Source organism: Amblyomma maculatum, chromosome 8 (assembly GCF_055883805.1).
Source record: "Amblyomma maculatum isolate TAMU_Amacu chromosome 8, ASM5588380v1, whole genome shotgun sequence".
Taxonomy (NCBI): Eukaryota; Metazoa; Arthropoda; class Arachnida; order Ixodida; family Ixodidae; genus Amblyomma; species Amblyomma maculatum.
In genome coordinates, this window is record NC_139351.1 from 1,191,561 (window position 1) to 1,205,654 (window position 14,094).

At 44.6% G+C, this 14,094-nt stretch overlaps 1 protein-coding gene across 5 annotated transcripts in view; it reads right to left on the bottom strand.

Moving 5' to 3' along the window:
- Window positions 1-14,094, bottom strand: part of LOC146180432 (receptor-type tyrosine-protein phosphatase T-like) — a 680,195-nt gene that overhangs the window by 119,661 nt on the left and 546,440 nt on the right. For all 5 annotated transcript variants that reach the window (XM_084576027.1, XM_084576026.1, XM_084576025.1 and 2 more), the window contains 4 exons: window positions 13,848-13,884; window positions 12,601-12,698; window positions 11,757-11,873; window positions 7,149-7,297 (listed from right to left, as the gene is read on the bottom strand). In XM_084576027.1, the coding sequence (XP_084432153.1) occupies window positions 7,149-7,297; window positions 11,757-11,873; window positions 12,601-12,698; window positions 13,848-13,884 (401 nt within the window). The remainder of the gene's footprint in view (window positions 1-7,148; window positions 7,298-11,756; window positions 11,874-12,600; window positions 12,699-13,847; window positions 13,885-14,094) is intronic.

The following is a 14,094-nucleotide window of genomic DNA, read 5'->3' on the forward strand; positions in this document are numbered from 1 at the left end:
ACGATTGGTCATAACCGTTCTGGTTTGTGGGTTTTTCCCGTGAAGAAGAACTCAAGGACGTCAAGACGCGCACAGTTGACTTTTCGCCCGAGGGCGTCCGACCGGAGATCATTGAGCAGCTTCATAGCAAACCTCTTCTGGCGTTTGGGCGCAACTATGACGGCTCTGAAATTCTTTTCAACGGTGGCTTTTGCCTTCTGGTATAACAGATCATTTTCCCTAGCAACAAATCCAGTCCTCCCTCTTTGTCACTTTGAAGAGCCATAAGGTCGTGTTGCCGAAGCCATCTTGCAGTCTTTTCTATAGGTGGTTTCTTCTTTTCTGTCGTTGTTGCAGTACGAAGTACGGAGTCGAGACCCTCATAGTTTATTCTGGCCCTATGTTGTTTTTCAGCCCGGTCAGCTATGCCTCTGACAATGGCGAGCAGCTGAGGTTTGCTAGCCGACGGCTCGTAGCTGAACTTCGGCCCTTTTCGCAACTCTTTTTTCACAACATCTGGTAGTGCTGCATCTCCTAGGACTGTGACTGGGCACGTTGCTTGAGACCGCCGCTCAGCTAGTTCTTGCTGGAAGGCTCATTTGTACGTGTTGCCACACAAATTCCATGGTTTGGCCAGCCAGCCTAATGTACTCTTGTAGACGTCGTTCTGGTGAAGACGGTTACCCACTGGCTTCTGTGTGGGCTCTGAGCCAGTCATTTAACAAACGAACTTGTCGCCAGAATTCCGACTTGAGGATCTTCATGATCCTTCTGGCATGACCCCAGGACGGTTCAACAAGCCAGAGCATGGCCTTGATTTTCGCTGGAACCAGACTTCTTTAGAGGTGATATGACAGACCTCTTGATTTACAGGTCGTGATGGCAATGACGGTTACACAAAAATGTGCTGCATCTTGTGCGCCCTCTTGCGAAAAGAAGGAGCCCAGTGTAGGAGAAATTGTAGGAGAGCCCAGTGTAGGAGAATTTAAATTCTCCTTAGTGCCTGTTGATTGCCCCTGAACATCATCGGTTGATAAGGTGACTGTCGTGCTGTCAATAATTATGCTGTGTTTCTAGATTACTGGATTTGTGTGATCAAAGGTATAAATTACGGCCTGTTTTTCAATAAAAATTTAGTTGCATTGTAGTCTGCGTTCATTGTATCCTGGCTTTTTGCGCTCCTGTTCTTCACGATGGTTCACCGACTCGCCTACACAAAGGTATTAATTGATGCGATTTCTCCTACACTGGGCTCCTTCCTTTCGCAACAGGGCGCCCAAGATGCAGCCATTTTTTGTGTAACCTTCATTGCCATCACGACCTGTAAATCAAGAGTTCTGTCATATCACGTCAAAAGGAGGCTGGTGCCAGCGGAAATCAAGGCCATGCTCTGGCTTGTTGAACCGTCCTGGGGTCATGCCAGAAGGATCATGGAGATCCTCAAGTCGGAATTCTGGCGACAAGTTCGTTTGTTAAATGACTAGCTGAGAGCCCACACAGAAGCCAGTGGGTAACCGTCTTCCCCAGAACGACGTCTACAAGAGTACATTAGGCTGGCTGGCCAAACCATGGAATTTGTGTGGCAACACGTACAAATGAGCCTTCCAGCAAGAACTAGCTGAGCGGCGGTCTCAAGCAACGTGCCCAGTCACAGTCCTAGGAGATGCAGCACTACCAGATGTTGTGAAAAAAGAGTTGCGAAAAGGGCCGAAGTTCAGCTACGAGCTGTCGGCTAGCAAACCTCAGCTGCTCGCCATTGTCAGAGGCATAGCTGACCGGGCTGAAAAACAACATAGGGCCAGAATAAACGTTGAGGGTCTCGACCCCGTACTCTGTACTGCAACAACGACAGAAAAGAAGAAACCACCTATTGAAAAGACTGCAAGATGGCTTCGGGAACACGACCTTATGGCTCTTCAAAGTGACAAAAAGGGAGGATTGGATTTGTTGTTATGGAAAATGATCTGTTATGCTAGAAGGCAAAAGCCACCGTTGAAAAGAATTTCAGGGCCGTCATAGTTGCGCCCAAACGCCAGAAGAGGTTTGCTATGAAGCTGCTCAATGATCTGCGGTCGGACGCCCTCGGGCGAAAAGTCAACTGTGCGCGTCTTGACGTCCTTGAGTTCTTCTTCACGGGAAAAACCCACAAACCAGAATGGTTATGACCAATCGTCACTGAGAAGGAGACGTGGGAAATGCAAGTGGGCAGCTTCCTTCAGCGTCATTTGAACAGCCTAGATAATGACGACCCTTTCTTGATGAGTAGCTCCTCAGAAGTTATTGAAGAGTTGGGAACTTTGACCTCACGAACCTCCATGTTCTCCATTGATGTCGAAGATCTTTTCTATTCAGTGCCGCATTCAGGTTAGTTCAAGGCCGTCAGGGACGAGGTGGATTCTGCGGGAGCGATTCGTTTTCAAAATGCGACAGGCCTAAGCTGCGACATCTTCCTCGCCCTCCTACAGTTCTACCTCGAGTCAACGGTTATCAGCCACAACGGCCAGCATTACGTGCAAAGGGCTGGGATATGTATCGGCTCATCACTTCCACCAATCCAGTGCAACATATACCTGGAGGCAATAGACCAACGCTAAGGGGGAGAAATTCACCAGACGAAGGGTGTTCCGGTATGTGGATGACTTTCTTGTAGTTATAGAGGGGTCACCGGACATCCCGTCAATCTTGCATGTTTTCAAAACATTGTCAGGTTGCATCCCTTTCACTTGGGATGCAGCTGAAAATGACAGGATTCAGTATCTATATTTATGACTATGTGCTTCTCAGAGCCACCTATGTTGGTTCTACAACCGGCGGTCGCGAAAAGCACCGCTTCCGTTTAACAGCGCCCACTCTAAGCTGGTGAAGCGAGGCATGGTTACTAACAGCCTTCGTGCAGCTTTCACAAAAAGCTGTGAGCATTGTCAGAAGGATAGTTTCAATGCGCCGGTCGAACGACTAGAGGGGGCAGGCTATCCAGCCAATGTAATTTCTAGCGTTTGTGAGAGCCTTCTACAAAAACTGAAAGGCAATAATTTGCGCCAACGCGACAAAGGAAGGCAACCGGTGCACGTGATGCTGTACTTCCACATGATTTCGCACAATCTTAAGAAAATAGCAAAGCGTTACAAGGTGAACCTGCCTTTTTCGGCGTCATGCAAAATGTCTGGCATATGCAGCATTTTAGGAAATTAAAAACTAAAAGCTGGAAGATTGTACAAAAAACATGCGTTGAAAGCTTCAGCTTGTGCAACTGGTGTGATGTACGAGTTTCCGTTGCTATGTGCCAGTTACTATATCGCCCAGACTGGCCGATGGGGTAATGTCAGAATAATAGAACATAGGAGGTGTGTGGACAACAATGCAGGCGGCCATCTTGCCGATCACTGCAAGAAATGTAAAAAATGTGGTTGTGATTATGAATGTGGGCCTGAATGCGATTTTAAATGTGAACGATGAATTAGAGATAAGGGCACGTGCAAAAGACCTGTGTGAAAGGGAGGTGGTTGAAGCTTGGCTCATGTCTAGGGGTGGAGAGTGGTGCGTCAGCGCTCCGTCAATTTGCTTGTCACGAAAAGAAATTACCTTTTTGGACGGTTCAATTTAAATGATTTGGTTTTGATTTTAAGGCGGGATGTGCCTACGGTTTCATGTGGCCCTTTCACTCTTTTTATTTTTATTTCTTTTCCTCCTCACCTTGCCTTCGCAAAGTTATGTGGGTATCCATTTGTTTTCGTTTTTATGGTTTTACTGCGCTGACTCTGCTTTGCTATGTTGCTCCGACTCGGCTTCGCTACGATGCTCCGACTCTGCTTTTGCTATGATGTTCCGACACTGCTTTTGCTATGACGTTCCGACTCTGCTTTACTTATTTATTTATTTATTTGTTTTAACCGTTTACACCTCTTTTTGATTCTGTTTAGTGATTTCTGTTGTGTGGCTCAGCTTTGGCCGTTGTTCTGACTCGGTTTTGCTATGATGATAACTAGGAACTGCTGGTTGTCTAATCTTTTAAATTCTCCTTAGTGCCTGTTGATTGCCCCTGAACTTCATCGGCTGATAAGGTGACTGTCGTGCTGGCAATGATTATGCTGTGTTTCTATATTACTGGTCTTTTGTGATTAGAGGTATAAATTACGGCCTGTTTTTCAATAAATATGCAGCTGGTAATGGTAAAACAGTGCGTAATAGAAGGACAAAGAAGGAACACACAGACGAGACGTGCGCTGTCTTGTCTGTGTGTTCCTTCTTTGTCCTTCGTATTACGCGCTGTTTTACCATCATGAACCACCAACTCGCCCAACAAACACCACTTCAGTTGGTAGTGTGCGCTAGTCCTGTTTCTATGTGTTCCTTCTGTCCTGGGCCCGCTTGCACAAAACAGTCTTAAGACTGTCTTAGCTAAGTCCAGACTTAACTGGAGTCTAAAGAATAGGCCACTAGCATGGCCGCTTAAGACTGGAGTCAAGACTGGGCTTCAGTCCTCACTTGAATAAGTTGCTTGCATGATTACGACTCTAGTGCTGTCTTGGTTAAGACACAAGGACGCCAGGTGTCTAAGTAGAGAAATTAGGGAAATACAGGGATGCGCTGGCACTGTCCCTGCTGTAAGATGTACACATTCCGTCAATTTTGCGTTGTGTAAAATCCGTGCCATTGCTTTTTGCGGCTTAAGATTGTGTTACGAGGAAAAATGCCCCAAGTGGTTGCTGAGGCCGTTCTGGGAAGCCACTCTGGTGAACATGAACCCGAAGCGTTCGACGTTCGGAACACGAGCCGTCTTAAATAAGCTTGGTCTTTCTAAAGACACCATTTAAGTCTGGACTTAGCTCGGACTTTATCGTGCAAGCCGGCCCTGGTGTTTTGCACTCCTGCTCTGCACGGTCCATCTGAAGTCCATTTTTTCCTTGGATGTCGACTAGAATGTCAGTTCCTCGAGATATTTTTCTGACCCACTAACTACCTTTTCCGTTGTGTAGGCCTCTGCGTTGTCATAAAGGTAAGAAAAATCCTTTTAGTTAGCTGCCATATACCAGCCCCGTAAATAAGTACCAGTATGATGCAACTGTTGTACACTTTCCTCTTGAGCAATACAGGTAAGCTGCTAGTCATATTGTGCGAGTACTTTTAAAATTTGTTTCAGCTCAATCTTATCCTCCTAATTATTTCGCTCTCGTGGTCCTAATCTGTCACCATGGTAGCACCATGTCCTGAACGTTCTTCGTCCTTTCAGTGGCGCAAAGTTATGAATTAGACAGCAGAGCATAACATTAATGAACAGGTCCCCAGCATAGGATTCCGGTCGGGTCACCATGGCCACAATCACCACCACTCTGCTCTGACTCAACAAAAAGTTTAAAACAGGCGCTTTTCGTGTAGCGTTATAAAGGGGCACAGTAGTACCGGTCTTTAAAAAAGGAGATCCTAATACGTCTAACTATTGACCAAGAACAGTTTTGCCCTTTTTTACAAAACTCATAGAGAAACTTTAGTTAATTGTTTAATGAAGTATTTCACTAAGTTCTAACTGACGCTATCAAATTTTCGATTGACCAATGGCTTTGGGGGGGAGCTGTTTATATAAACTTTACTATAGCTTTTGATACAATTAACCACAGCATACTTTTTCTAAACTGAAGTCTTTCAGAATCTGCGGCCCAGCATCTTACTGACCGAATGCAAATTCTAAAGTTTGCCGACCTTTTATCTCATGTGTTCTACAGGTTCAATTTTAGGGCCACTGCATTTTTTAATATACATTAACGATTTGCCTAGTTATTTAACCAAATCTAACTGCATTCTATACGCCGATGACACTACATTATATACTAGCGACAGAAACATAAATGATCTGATGACAACGTTGAATGCTGAACTTGCAATTCTATTTCATTGGTATCAAGGTAATAAGATTGAAACTAATAAAAAAAAAACACATTTTATGGCCTTTCATTCGCATAATAAACAGCCGATAATATTGCTCCACTTCATTTGGATAACCGCACAATTCCCCTTTCTAAATGTACATTTCAGGTATCCTACTAGACGAACATTTAAAATTTAACATGCGCACTGAATTATTATCCAAAAGTCGCCTTTGGCATTAGGATGCTTCTTTGAACCCATCATTACTTTCAGCCACATATTCTTCGGGCACTTTTTTTCGCATTTATTCACAGTCACTTAATGTACTGCATATCATGCTGGGGGACTACATATCTCACTATTATGTCAAGCATCCGTCATTTAGAAAACTCTGCAGTTCGGATACTTACCTTTTCCCCGTCCGCTGCCGCAGCTGCCCCAGTACATCGACATCTTAATACCCTTGCTTTATTGAGTCTGCTCCGCCTAAGATTAGCCACACTTATATACAGTGCTCGTAATGGTGACATTGTCATTCCTGCCCTTCTGTCATCTTCTTTATTTTTCCAAAACGAATATTTGCTATTTCCAAGGGTTAACACTAATTATGGCAAGCAAACCTTTTGTTTTCAGCAATAGCTATATGGAATTCACTACCCTCGATGTTAAAACAGTTCAATCGTACAGGCTTTTAAACAATAACATCAAACATTTTTATTACCAAAATTAAAACCACAGAGTTAAGTTATCCTTTTTTTGTATCGTTGCTCTTATTGTTCATGGGTTTTAAAATATATTATCGTTCATTTGCTGCCATATTTGTGTATTTGGTTGAAGCATTTTGTTATAGGAGATTTCCCTGAGAGCTTCGCTTTGGGTCCTCCTTCTGCACCAAATAAACCACACTAATTTGTGTATTACATTTCTGGCAATAAACAACTAGAAACCTGAAACCTGAAATGTGAGGCATATATTTTCGCGTTAGGAAAATATTAACGGCTAGCTTCCCGTCTTGTGTGGGAATTTTGTTTCCCTCGGACGTTAAGAAAATACTCGAATTGAACACGAAGGTATCGCAAAAAATAAGCGCACTTGCGGCATTACAAATAAAGATAAATTTAAAGCACTTCCTGTCAAATGGCGCTAAAAAAGGTAAGTGTTCTCGTTCCATGAAAGAGTAACTTCAGCAGAGCATGTCCAACTTTGCCCTTTTTTTAATGCATATAGCAAACCCTTATGGCAATGACCCCCCAAAGTTATCAAGAGCCAAGCATGTCCAATGTATAATGTTGTACTATCAATGATACCTGCAATGAACGACGACTGGATGGTCATCATGAGGTTGGAAATCCCACATTCTTCTCAGGAAAGGTAACAGGGCGTCAGGGTAGAGAGGGACGCCGTGGTCAGGCCATGTGGTGAAGTGAAACTGGACCACTGTGCGAGTCTTGGTTTCCTATGAATTGATAACCAATCAGTCTGTGGTGCAAAGCTAGCCCCGGCTAGTCTCAGCCCAGCCCAACAAAGCTAGCCCCAGAGTAGCACTGCAGCTGGTGCAAAAAATCGAAAAAAAAAACAAACAAGTATTTTATGTCATAAGCTAGAGGTAACTGGACGAAGGTTGAGAGTAAGCCTGAATCCATGAACGTGAGGAAAAAGAATACCCATCAACCACCATTCCGTTACCATTAGCTTTTTGTAGCTACATTCTTCACCTAGCGCACTCTGTAACAAAACTCAATTAATTCTTGGCCTTCGCACGTCCCCTCAACAGCGTCTCCCGCTTAAATCTCTCGCGCTCCATCAAAGACGTAGTAAGGTAGAAGTAGCCGAAAATTTCTGCGCAAGAATAACAGTAGCACAGAACCAATTCTCAATGCTCACTTGCTGTGAACCTTTATTTCCATCCATCCATCCATCCATCCATCCGTCCGTCCGTCCGTCCGTCCGTCCGTCCGTCCGTCCATCCATCCATCCATCCATCCATCCATCCATCCATCCATCCATCCATCCATCCATCCATCCATCCATCCATCCATCCATCCATCCGTCCGTCCGTCCGTCCGTCCATCCATCCATCCATCCGCCCGCCCGCCACGATTAAATTCGTTGTAGTCCTCCTTATTTGAATCGAGACAGCCGGTGGTGTGTGCGGACATCCCATAGATCCCACCGATGCTCTAAATATACCCTCTTTCAGCGAAACACTCTGAGTAACCGTTGGACCTTTACGTCCGTTGTGCGCGCTGGCTGGAGCACATAATCTACCACGCGCTTTGACAGTTGAGAAGTGCTTGGGACTGAGCTCGTTGGTAAAAAAAAAACAATTTGAAAGGATGCGCTGCTTAGGTGTACAAGGATTGTAAAGGAACGGACAGGGACGTTAAGTTTCTTTACACATCCCTGTAGGCCAGGGCAGCGCATCCTTTAAAAAAATATCCGCTTTGATAATAGCCGAGTAAACGTGGTATCACGAGCAAGGTTGCGCATGAGATGTTCGAAACAGGGTTTGCGAAACAAGAGCATTTTCACTGCGTAAGCTTGCGTACACCACGAACTTTCCATAAACACTTTACCAGCATGCAGTGCGAAAGCGCAAACAAAAAGAAATTAGTTCCACATTGGGTGTGTTCAAATTCCTAATAGGGAACCCAACCTCAAGTTTGGCTGCGCGACTGCAGCGCGCGCTCCTCCACAAGCGGCAAAATTTTGAAGCATTGGTTGGGCGCGGCGCTGATGCGGCGCTTGACCGAACGTGTTTCGGCCGCTTCGTGTGCTGCTCGCGTCACCCACGTTACCACTCTTTTTGAGTGCTCGCGCCGGCCCGCCGCCGTGGCTTCGCAGGCATGCAAACAGGTGTCACAGCTGAGTTTAAAACATGGCTGGAGTGGTTCCGCGACGCTCGAAATGTGAGAAAGTGTATTGTTGTGTTGCTGGCTGTCGCAACAGCTCGCCTGTAGACTTTCGTGTCTTTGCGGCTTCTGCACGCGCAAGCAGCTCGCGTTCTTTGTCGCTGGCGTTGTTGGAAGCTGCTCGCGCGCGCGAGTGCCCTGACCGCAGTCTACTCGCTTTGCGCGCACTTGGATTTCCGTGCTGAAAGAAAGCTGTCTTGCGCGCGCGCGCGCGCGCGCGCTCCTGCTTCTCCTTTTCAAACTCGCGCTTGGACGAAGTGGTGTTTGAAGCGAATGTGCAGCGACGTAGACGCTTCGATAGGGTTTTCAGAAAATTGCAGAAAGCGGTGGCTATTTTCGCAGCGCAAACGTCAAAAAGGGAGAGCTGTTAGCCATGTGCATTCTGTTGAGCAGATTGCAGAAGGCAACGCTGTTATTGTGGATGCTAAGTGTGTGCCGCAGGTCAGCGACCACATCGTGTACGACGTGGAATTTGAGGCAGGTATTTCATTTTTATTATACCCATTTCATTAATGCCCAGATGCTCTCTAAAGAGGGCTTCGGATTTTTGCCGCTGGGTTTGCCCCATTGTTATGCCTGGCTTGTGCAGGACTCATCTTCGTGGGAGTTTATGAAACAGCACACAACAGCAACATGCTTGCAGCGCCCCTGAATTCCGGCCTTGCAGGTACACTTAGCACGGGAAATCGCTAGCTGGCACTTTTCAGGGCATGTCCATGCTAGCTGCAAAGAAACATGTCACACAACAGAGAGGGCTGTTTGGTTCATTTCGAGCCCACGACATAAGAAGCAAAACTAACAAAAGAGAACAAGGATATGCTGCCTCGTAACTCATGCTCAGACGCAAATTGTTTCTTCTTTAGAAAGCAGACACTGAAGCTCCAAGGCAGGATATATAAAATGATCTGTAAGCAAGGATACAATTGACTGAACATGTTCGTTTAGTTTTGTTGTGTAAAACGTACGCCTCAGCGCGACGAGGGGCGCTGTATTGGAGACCTGTAAAAATTTCACCCCCTCCCTTCCGTGGTTATTGAACGGGAACGTATATTTCTAAAGACCTACTTGCAGTTCACCTCCAGCGAGCGACGGCCGGGATCAAACCCGCGTAGCTATGACCAACAGTCAATAACGCGTGAGCCACCGCGGTGGGGCGAGTGATTGAATAAAACAGTTATGTACCAATATAAAAGCTATAGGAACAATGAATAACCACGCAGCGAAAATTTGTTTTCTAGATATTGTCCAGAACTGTCTCATTTACTCTGTGGAATTGAAATTACTCGACCAATAGCGGGACCAGTTATTAGGAGCTGAATGCGATTCACGAAAATTAAAACGCGAAAATATTTCGTTTGCAGCAGAAGGGTTGATGTTTCTTTGTGTACATGTGAATGCACATTCTATTGAGGTTGAAGCTACGTATAAAATGTTCTGAGTATGCAATTGCACTACAATCGGCATCAAAACTAACATATCGGCATATACCGAAAAGCGCGCCTAAGATGCGAACGAACCCACGTATCTTTTATTAAGTTCATAGGCACCAACGAGATTACATCTGCAAGCTCCTCAGAAATTAAAGCAAACAGCTCATCGAATGGTTGCATGCGCCTTACAATATGGGCCTTAATGAAATGGGTATAATAAAAATTAAATACTTGCCTCAAATCCCATGTCGTACGCGATGTGGTCGCTGACCTACGACACACACTTAGCCTTCACGATAACAGCTTATCTTCTATAATCTGCTCAACAGAATGCACATAGCTGACTAACAGCCCTCCCTTTTTGACATATGTGCTGTGTAAATAGCCACCGCTGTCGGCTATTTTCCTAAACCACGTCTAAGCGTGTACATTGCTGCACACTCGCTTCAAACACCACTTCGTCCAAGCGCAAGTTTGAAAAGTAGAAGCAGAAGCGCGCGCAAGACAGCTTTCTTTCAGCACGGAAATGCAAGCGCGCGCAAAGCGAGTAGACTGCGGTCAGGGCGCGCGCGCGCAAGCAGCTTTCAACAACGCGAGCGACAAAGAACGCGAGCGCGCGCAAAGCGAGTTGCTCCCGCGTGCAGAGGCTGCAAAGACACGAAAGTCTACAGGCGAGCTATTCACTCCGCCCGACCGATTACATGGCGTTGGCCGGAGAGGACGCTGTTGGAAGGATGGATGGATGGATGGAATATACGAGCGTCCCCTTTGAAACGGGGTGGTAGCAGTAGCTATCATGCTCATTTTTCTCCCTATATCTTAATTATTGATTTAGAATGGTTAACTAAACCACCATTCTATTTATTAAATTTTGTTCCTACATTACTAACATTATGTCACTTCTCTGCTTTTAAGCCACCAATCTTCCAGTCGTTTTTTGCTAGTTTCCACCGCCGGTTTATTCACCCGGCCACTGTTATCTCTAAAGCCCAGAGCTTCAAGAACAGTGATTGCGCCTGCACCAACTTCCGGATAGATACCATTACATTCGAGTATAATATGCTCAATTGTTTCACGGCAGTTTCCACATACAGCACATGCGTCATCTCCATTGTTAAATTTTTTGTAGCTGCGTGTTCTAAGGCACCCTGATCTAGCTTCAAAAAGTAGGGCACTGCCTCTTGAGTTATCAAAGAAATTCACTGTTCTCCTTCACTCCTGTTCACTGGCGCCCGCAGCGCCACCCTGCGATGCTTGGGTCCCCTATAAGCGGCGCAGAAAAAAAACCAAGAAATCCTCGCTCCAATTTCTTCTGCAGTCATTATGGCACTTATTTTTATTTAGACTCACGTCTCCATTGCGCATACTCAGAATGTCCAGAGTACTGAGATTTTTTCGCCCCTACTGGTATTTACTGCCCTATTTTTCACAATACTACCGTTTTCTTGGGGCAAGTGATGCAGACTGAAGAAGTAAAATGTGCATATGCACAAGCAATTGCTGAAAATGAGTAGTGAGCGCAAATATCAACTCTGTAAAAAGAAGCACCAAATTTTAGTAGCAAAGATCTCACCAGCTCAAGCTGAAATTCCCGCACGATGAAATCGACTTGAGTGTCCGTCTTCATTAAGGTCACTAGAAACTTTCCGTAATTCTGCGATGTTTCTGGCCAGTACTGTTCACACTTTTTCTGCAAACAAGAATAGTCAGGCTTCACATAATCACCTGGAACGTTGTTCACTAGAGAATTAGCAATGCTTGCAAAAGGAATTTGGGTTCCGTGCATTCAGGCTTCCATGTTTCATGAAGGCAAAATGTTTCAGTAACCTCATTTTACGAGCAGTGTAGTCAATTGTGCAAATTATTTTATAAAATACATTCACCTCAAGCATTCTAACAAGTTTTGCAAGATCAACTGAGTGAGCATTTCTTGAAGCGTTTACAATTCGTATCCTTTGATATTCGCTGGTTTCAAAACGTTACGCCGTGGCTTCGATGTAGCAACATTGAGACTCGCGACTGAAACTGTTGACGCATACAATACGTTATTTTCGAAAAAAACAATATATATCATGGAAAATTTTTACACGTTGTTAAGTAAAGCAGTCGTATAATTTACAGCAGTACGTTAGTGTTGCCTGAAATGTGCTACTGTATTATCGCTGTCGAGTGCAAAACTTGCAAGCTTGGGTTCTTCGATTTACCAGAATCCTATCTTTCCTACATGAAAATAAATACCAATCGTCCAGCCTGAAGGCCGGGTTCATAGCTGTCATGAGTTTAGTTTGTTTGCTCCTAACTCCAAATATGGAAAGCAGCTTACAATTCCATTTTGCTAGTCACGTCACAATAGGTGTGGTACCAAAATGCTTCCAGTAAAATGTATTAGATCTCCGAGGTACAAGAAAGGTGTGTACTTTTTCCTGCTCTTTGAGGTTAGTCAGCATCACGACTTTGCAGGAGCCTTCCTGCCAAACCATCCGCCAGAAGTCGGTGAGCGTCGTTTGCTTCGGACCTGAAAAAGAATGATGTGCTCGTCATAGTGCCGAACACTTTGTGCATTTACGCGACTGCCTCTTTTGCGGCTTGCGTATATTTGATGTGCCTTGTCACAGGCATCTATTGCTTCGAATCAAAATGTATTGCACGCTTAAGAGCTGTTGTTTTGCAGCTGCCTTTCCAGATGTCCATAATCCTGACAAAACACGTATAATTATCAGCGCTGCTTATCACGCGATTAATGGATTCGGAAGTTTTCCAAAAAGCTAATATCATGTTCTCAAATCAGTGCTTGAAAACATGTAAAGGAAACATTTTCCAGTCAACCGGAATGTTCTCTTTTTCAGCATCAAATATACTCGCATGAGCATGACTTTTATATCCCACTGCCGAAAATCTTTGTGTTGGGCACAAACATGCATGTGGTTCGAAAGAAAGGGAAACACATCACCATTTTGGCTATGAACAAAAGCAATTATTCAGCAGAAATTTTGCCTATGGAAATCCAGGGACCCATAACGCAGATGTTCTCGACTTGCAAATGAGAAATGTACCAATAAGCAGCGACTAGACGTGCTAAAGAAAGGATTACAAAAAATACTCTTGACTTGAAACAATGAGTAACTTCAGCGTAGGAAGCGGTAACAGAAAGCCATCGCTCTAGAACACCGATTAAGTTGTAAATTGCGGAACAGGCTTCAGTACGCCCAATACGACTATTTGTTGCCAAGAGTATGCGAAACAAGACCCCATTTATTGCTCGGCTGCATCCCTGGAGTTCAGGTTCCTCTCGCGTGCCTCTTACTGATACATTGGTAACTAGTCGTCTTCTTTTGCAAGGTTTTAGTAAAGAAAAAGATATTTGTTGATAAGGGTAAAAAGCACTCAAGAACACACATACAAGGAAGAAAAAGACGGGACCCAGACGCTGTCCCCTGTTCTTCTTCCTTCCGCGTGTGTCTTTTGAGCGCTTGTTCCCCTTATTAACAGCTATGCACCATCTCGCCCAAGTTGAAGTTCTCTTAAAAAAAGCATTTGTTTTTCATTGAATAAAATTCGCCTTTGAATTTGTTTTCAATGTGAAATGAAGATGGTTTCATATTTAACTCAACTGAAGATGCCTGGAGCCTTTTGTGCTCTTATTAGTGGAAAAATTCACATTTACCTTGCGTTGCGATATACTTGCGCACACACCTGTAACCCTGCAAAGGGTGCAAAAGGAAAGGAAACATTCACCACATTGATCATTACAGTAAAACTAAATTTCGAAATCCAAACGTTATCTGGGTAGCTAGACACTTCTCAGGCTTCTCCCCCGTTCCAAAGTGTCTTAGCAGCTGCACAAGTTTGGGATGTGCCTTTGCGTGCTTGCTTTTAAAATATGTTTTAAGCATCTCAAACCGAGAAATATT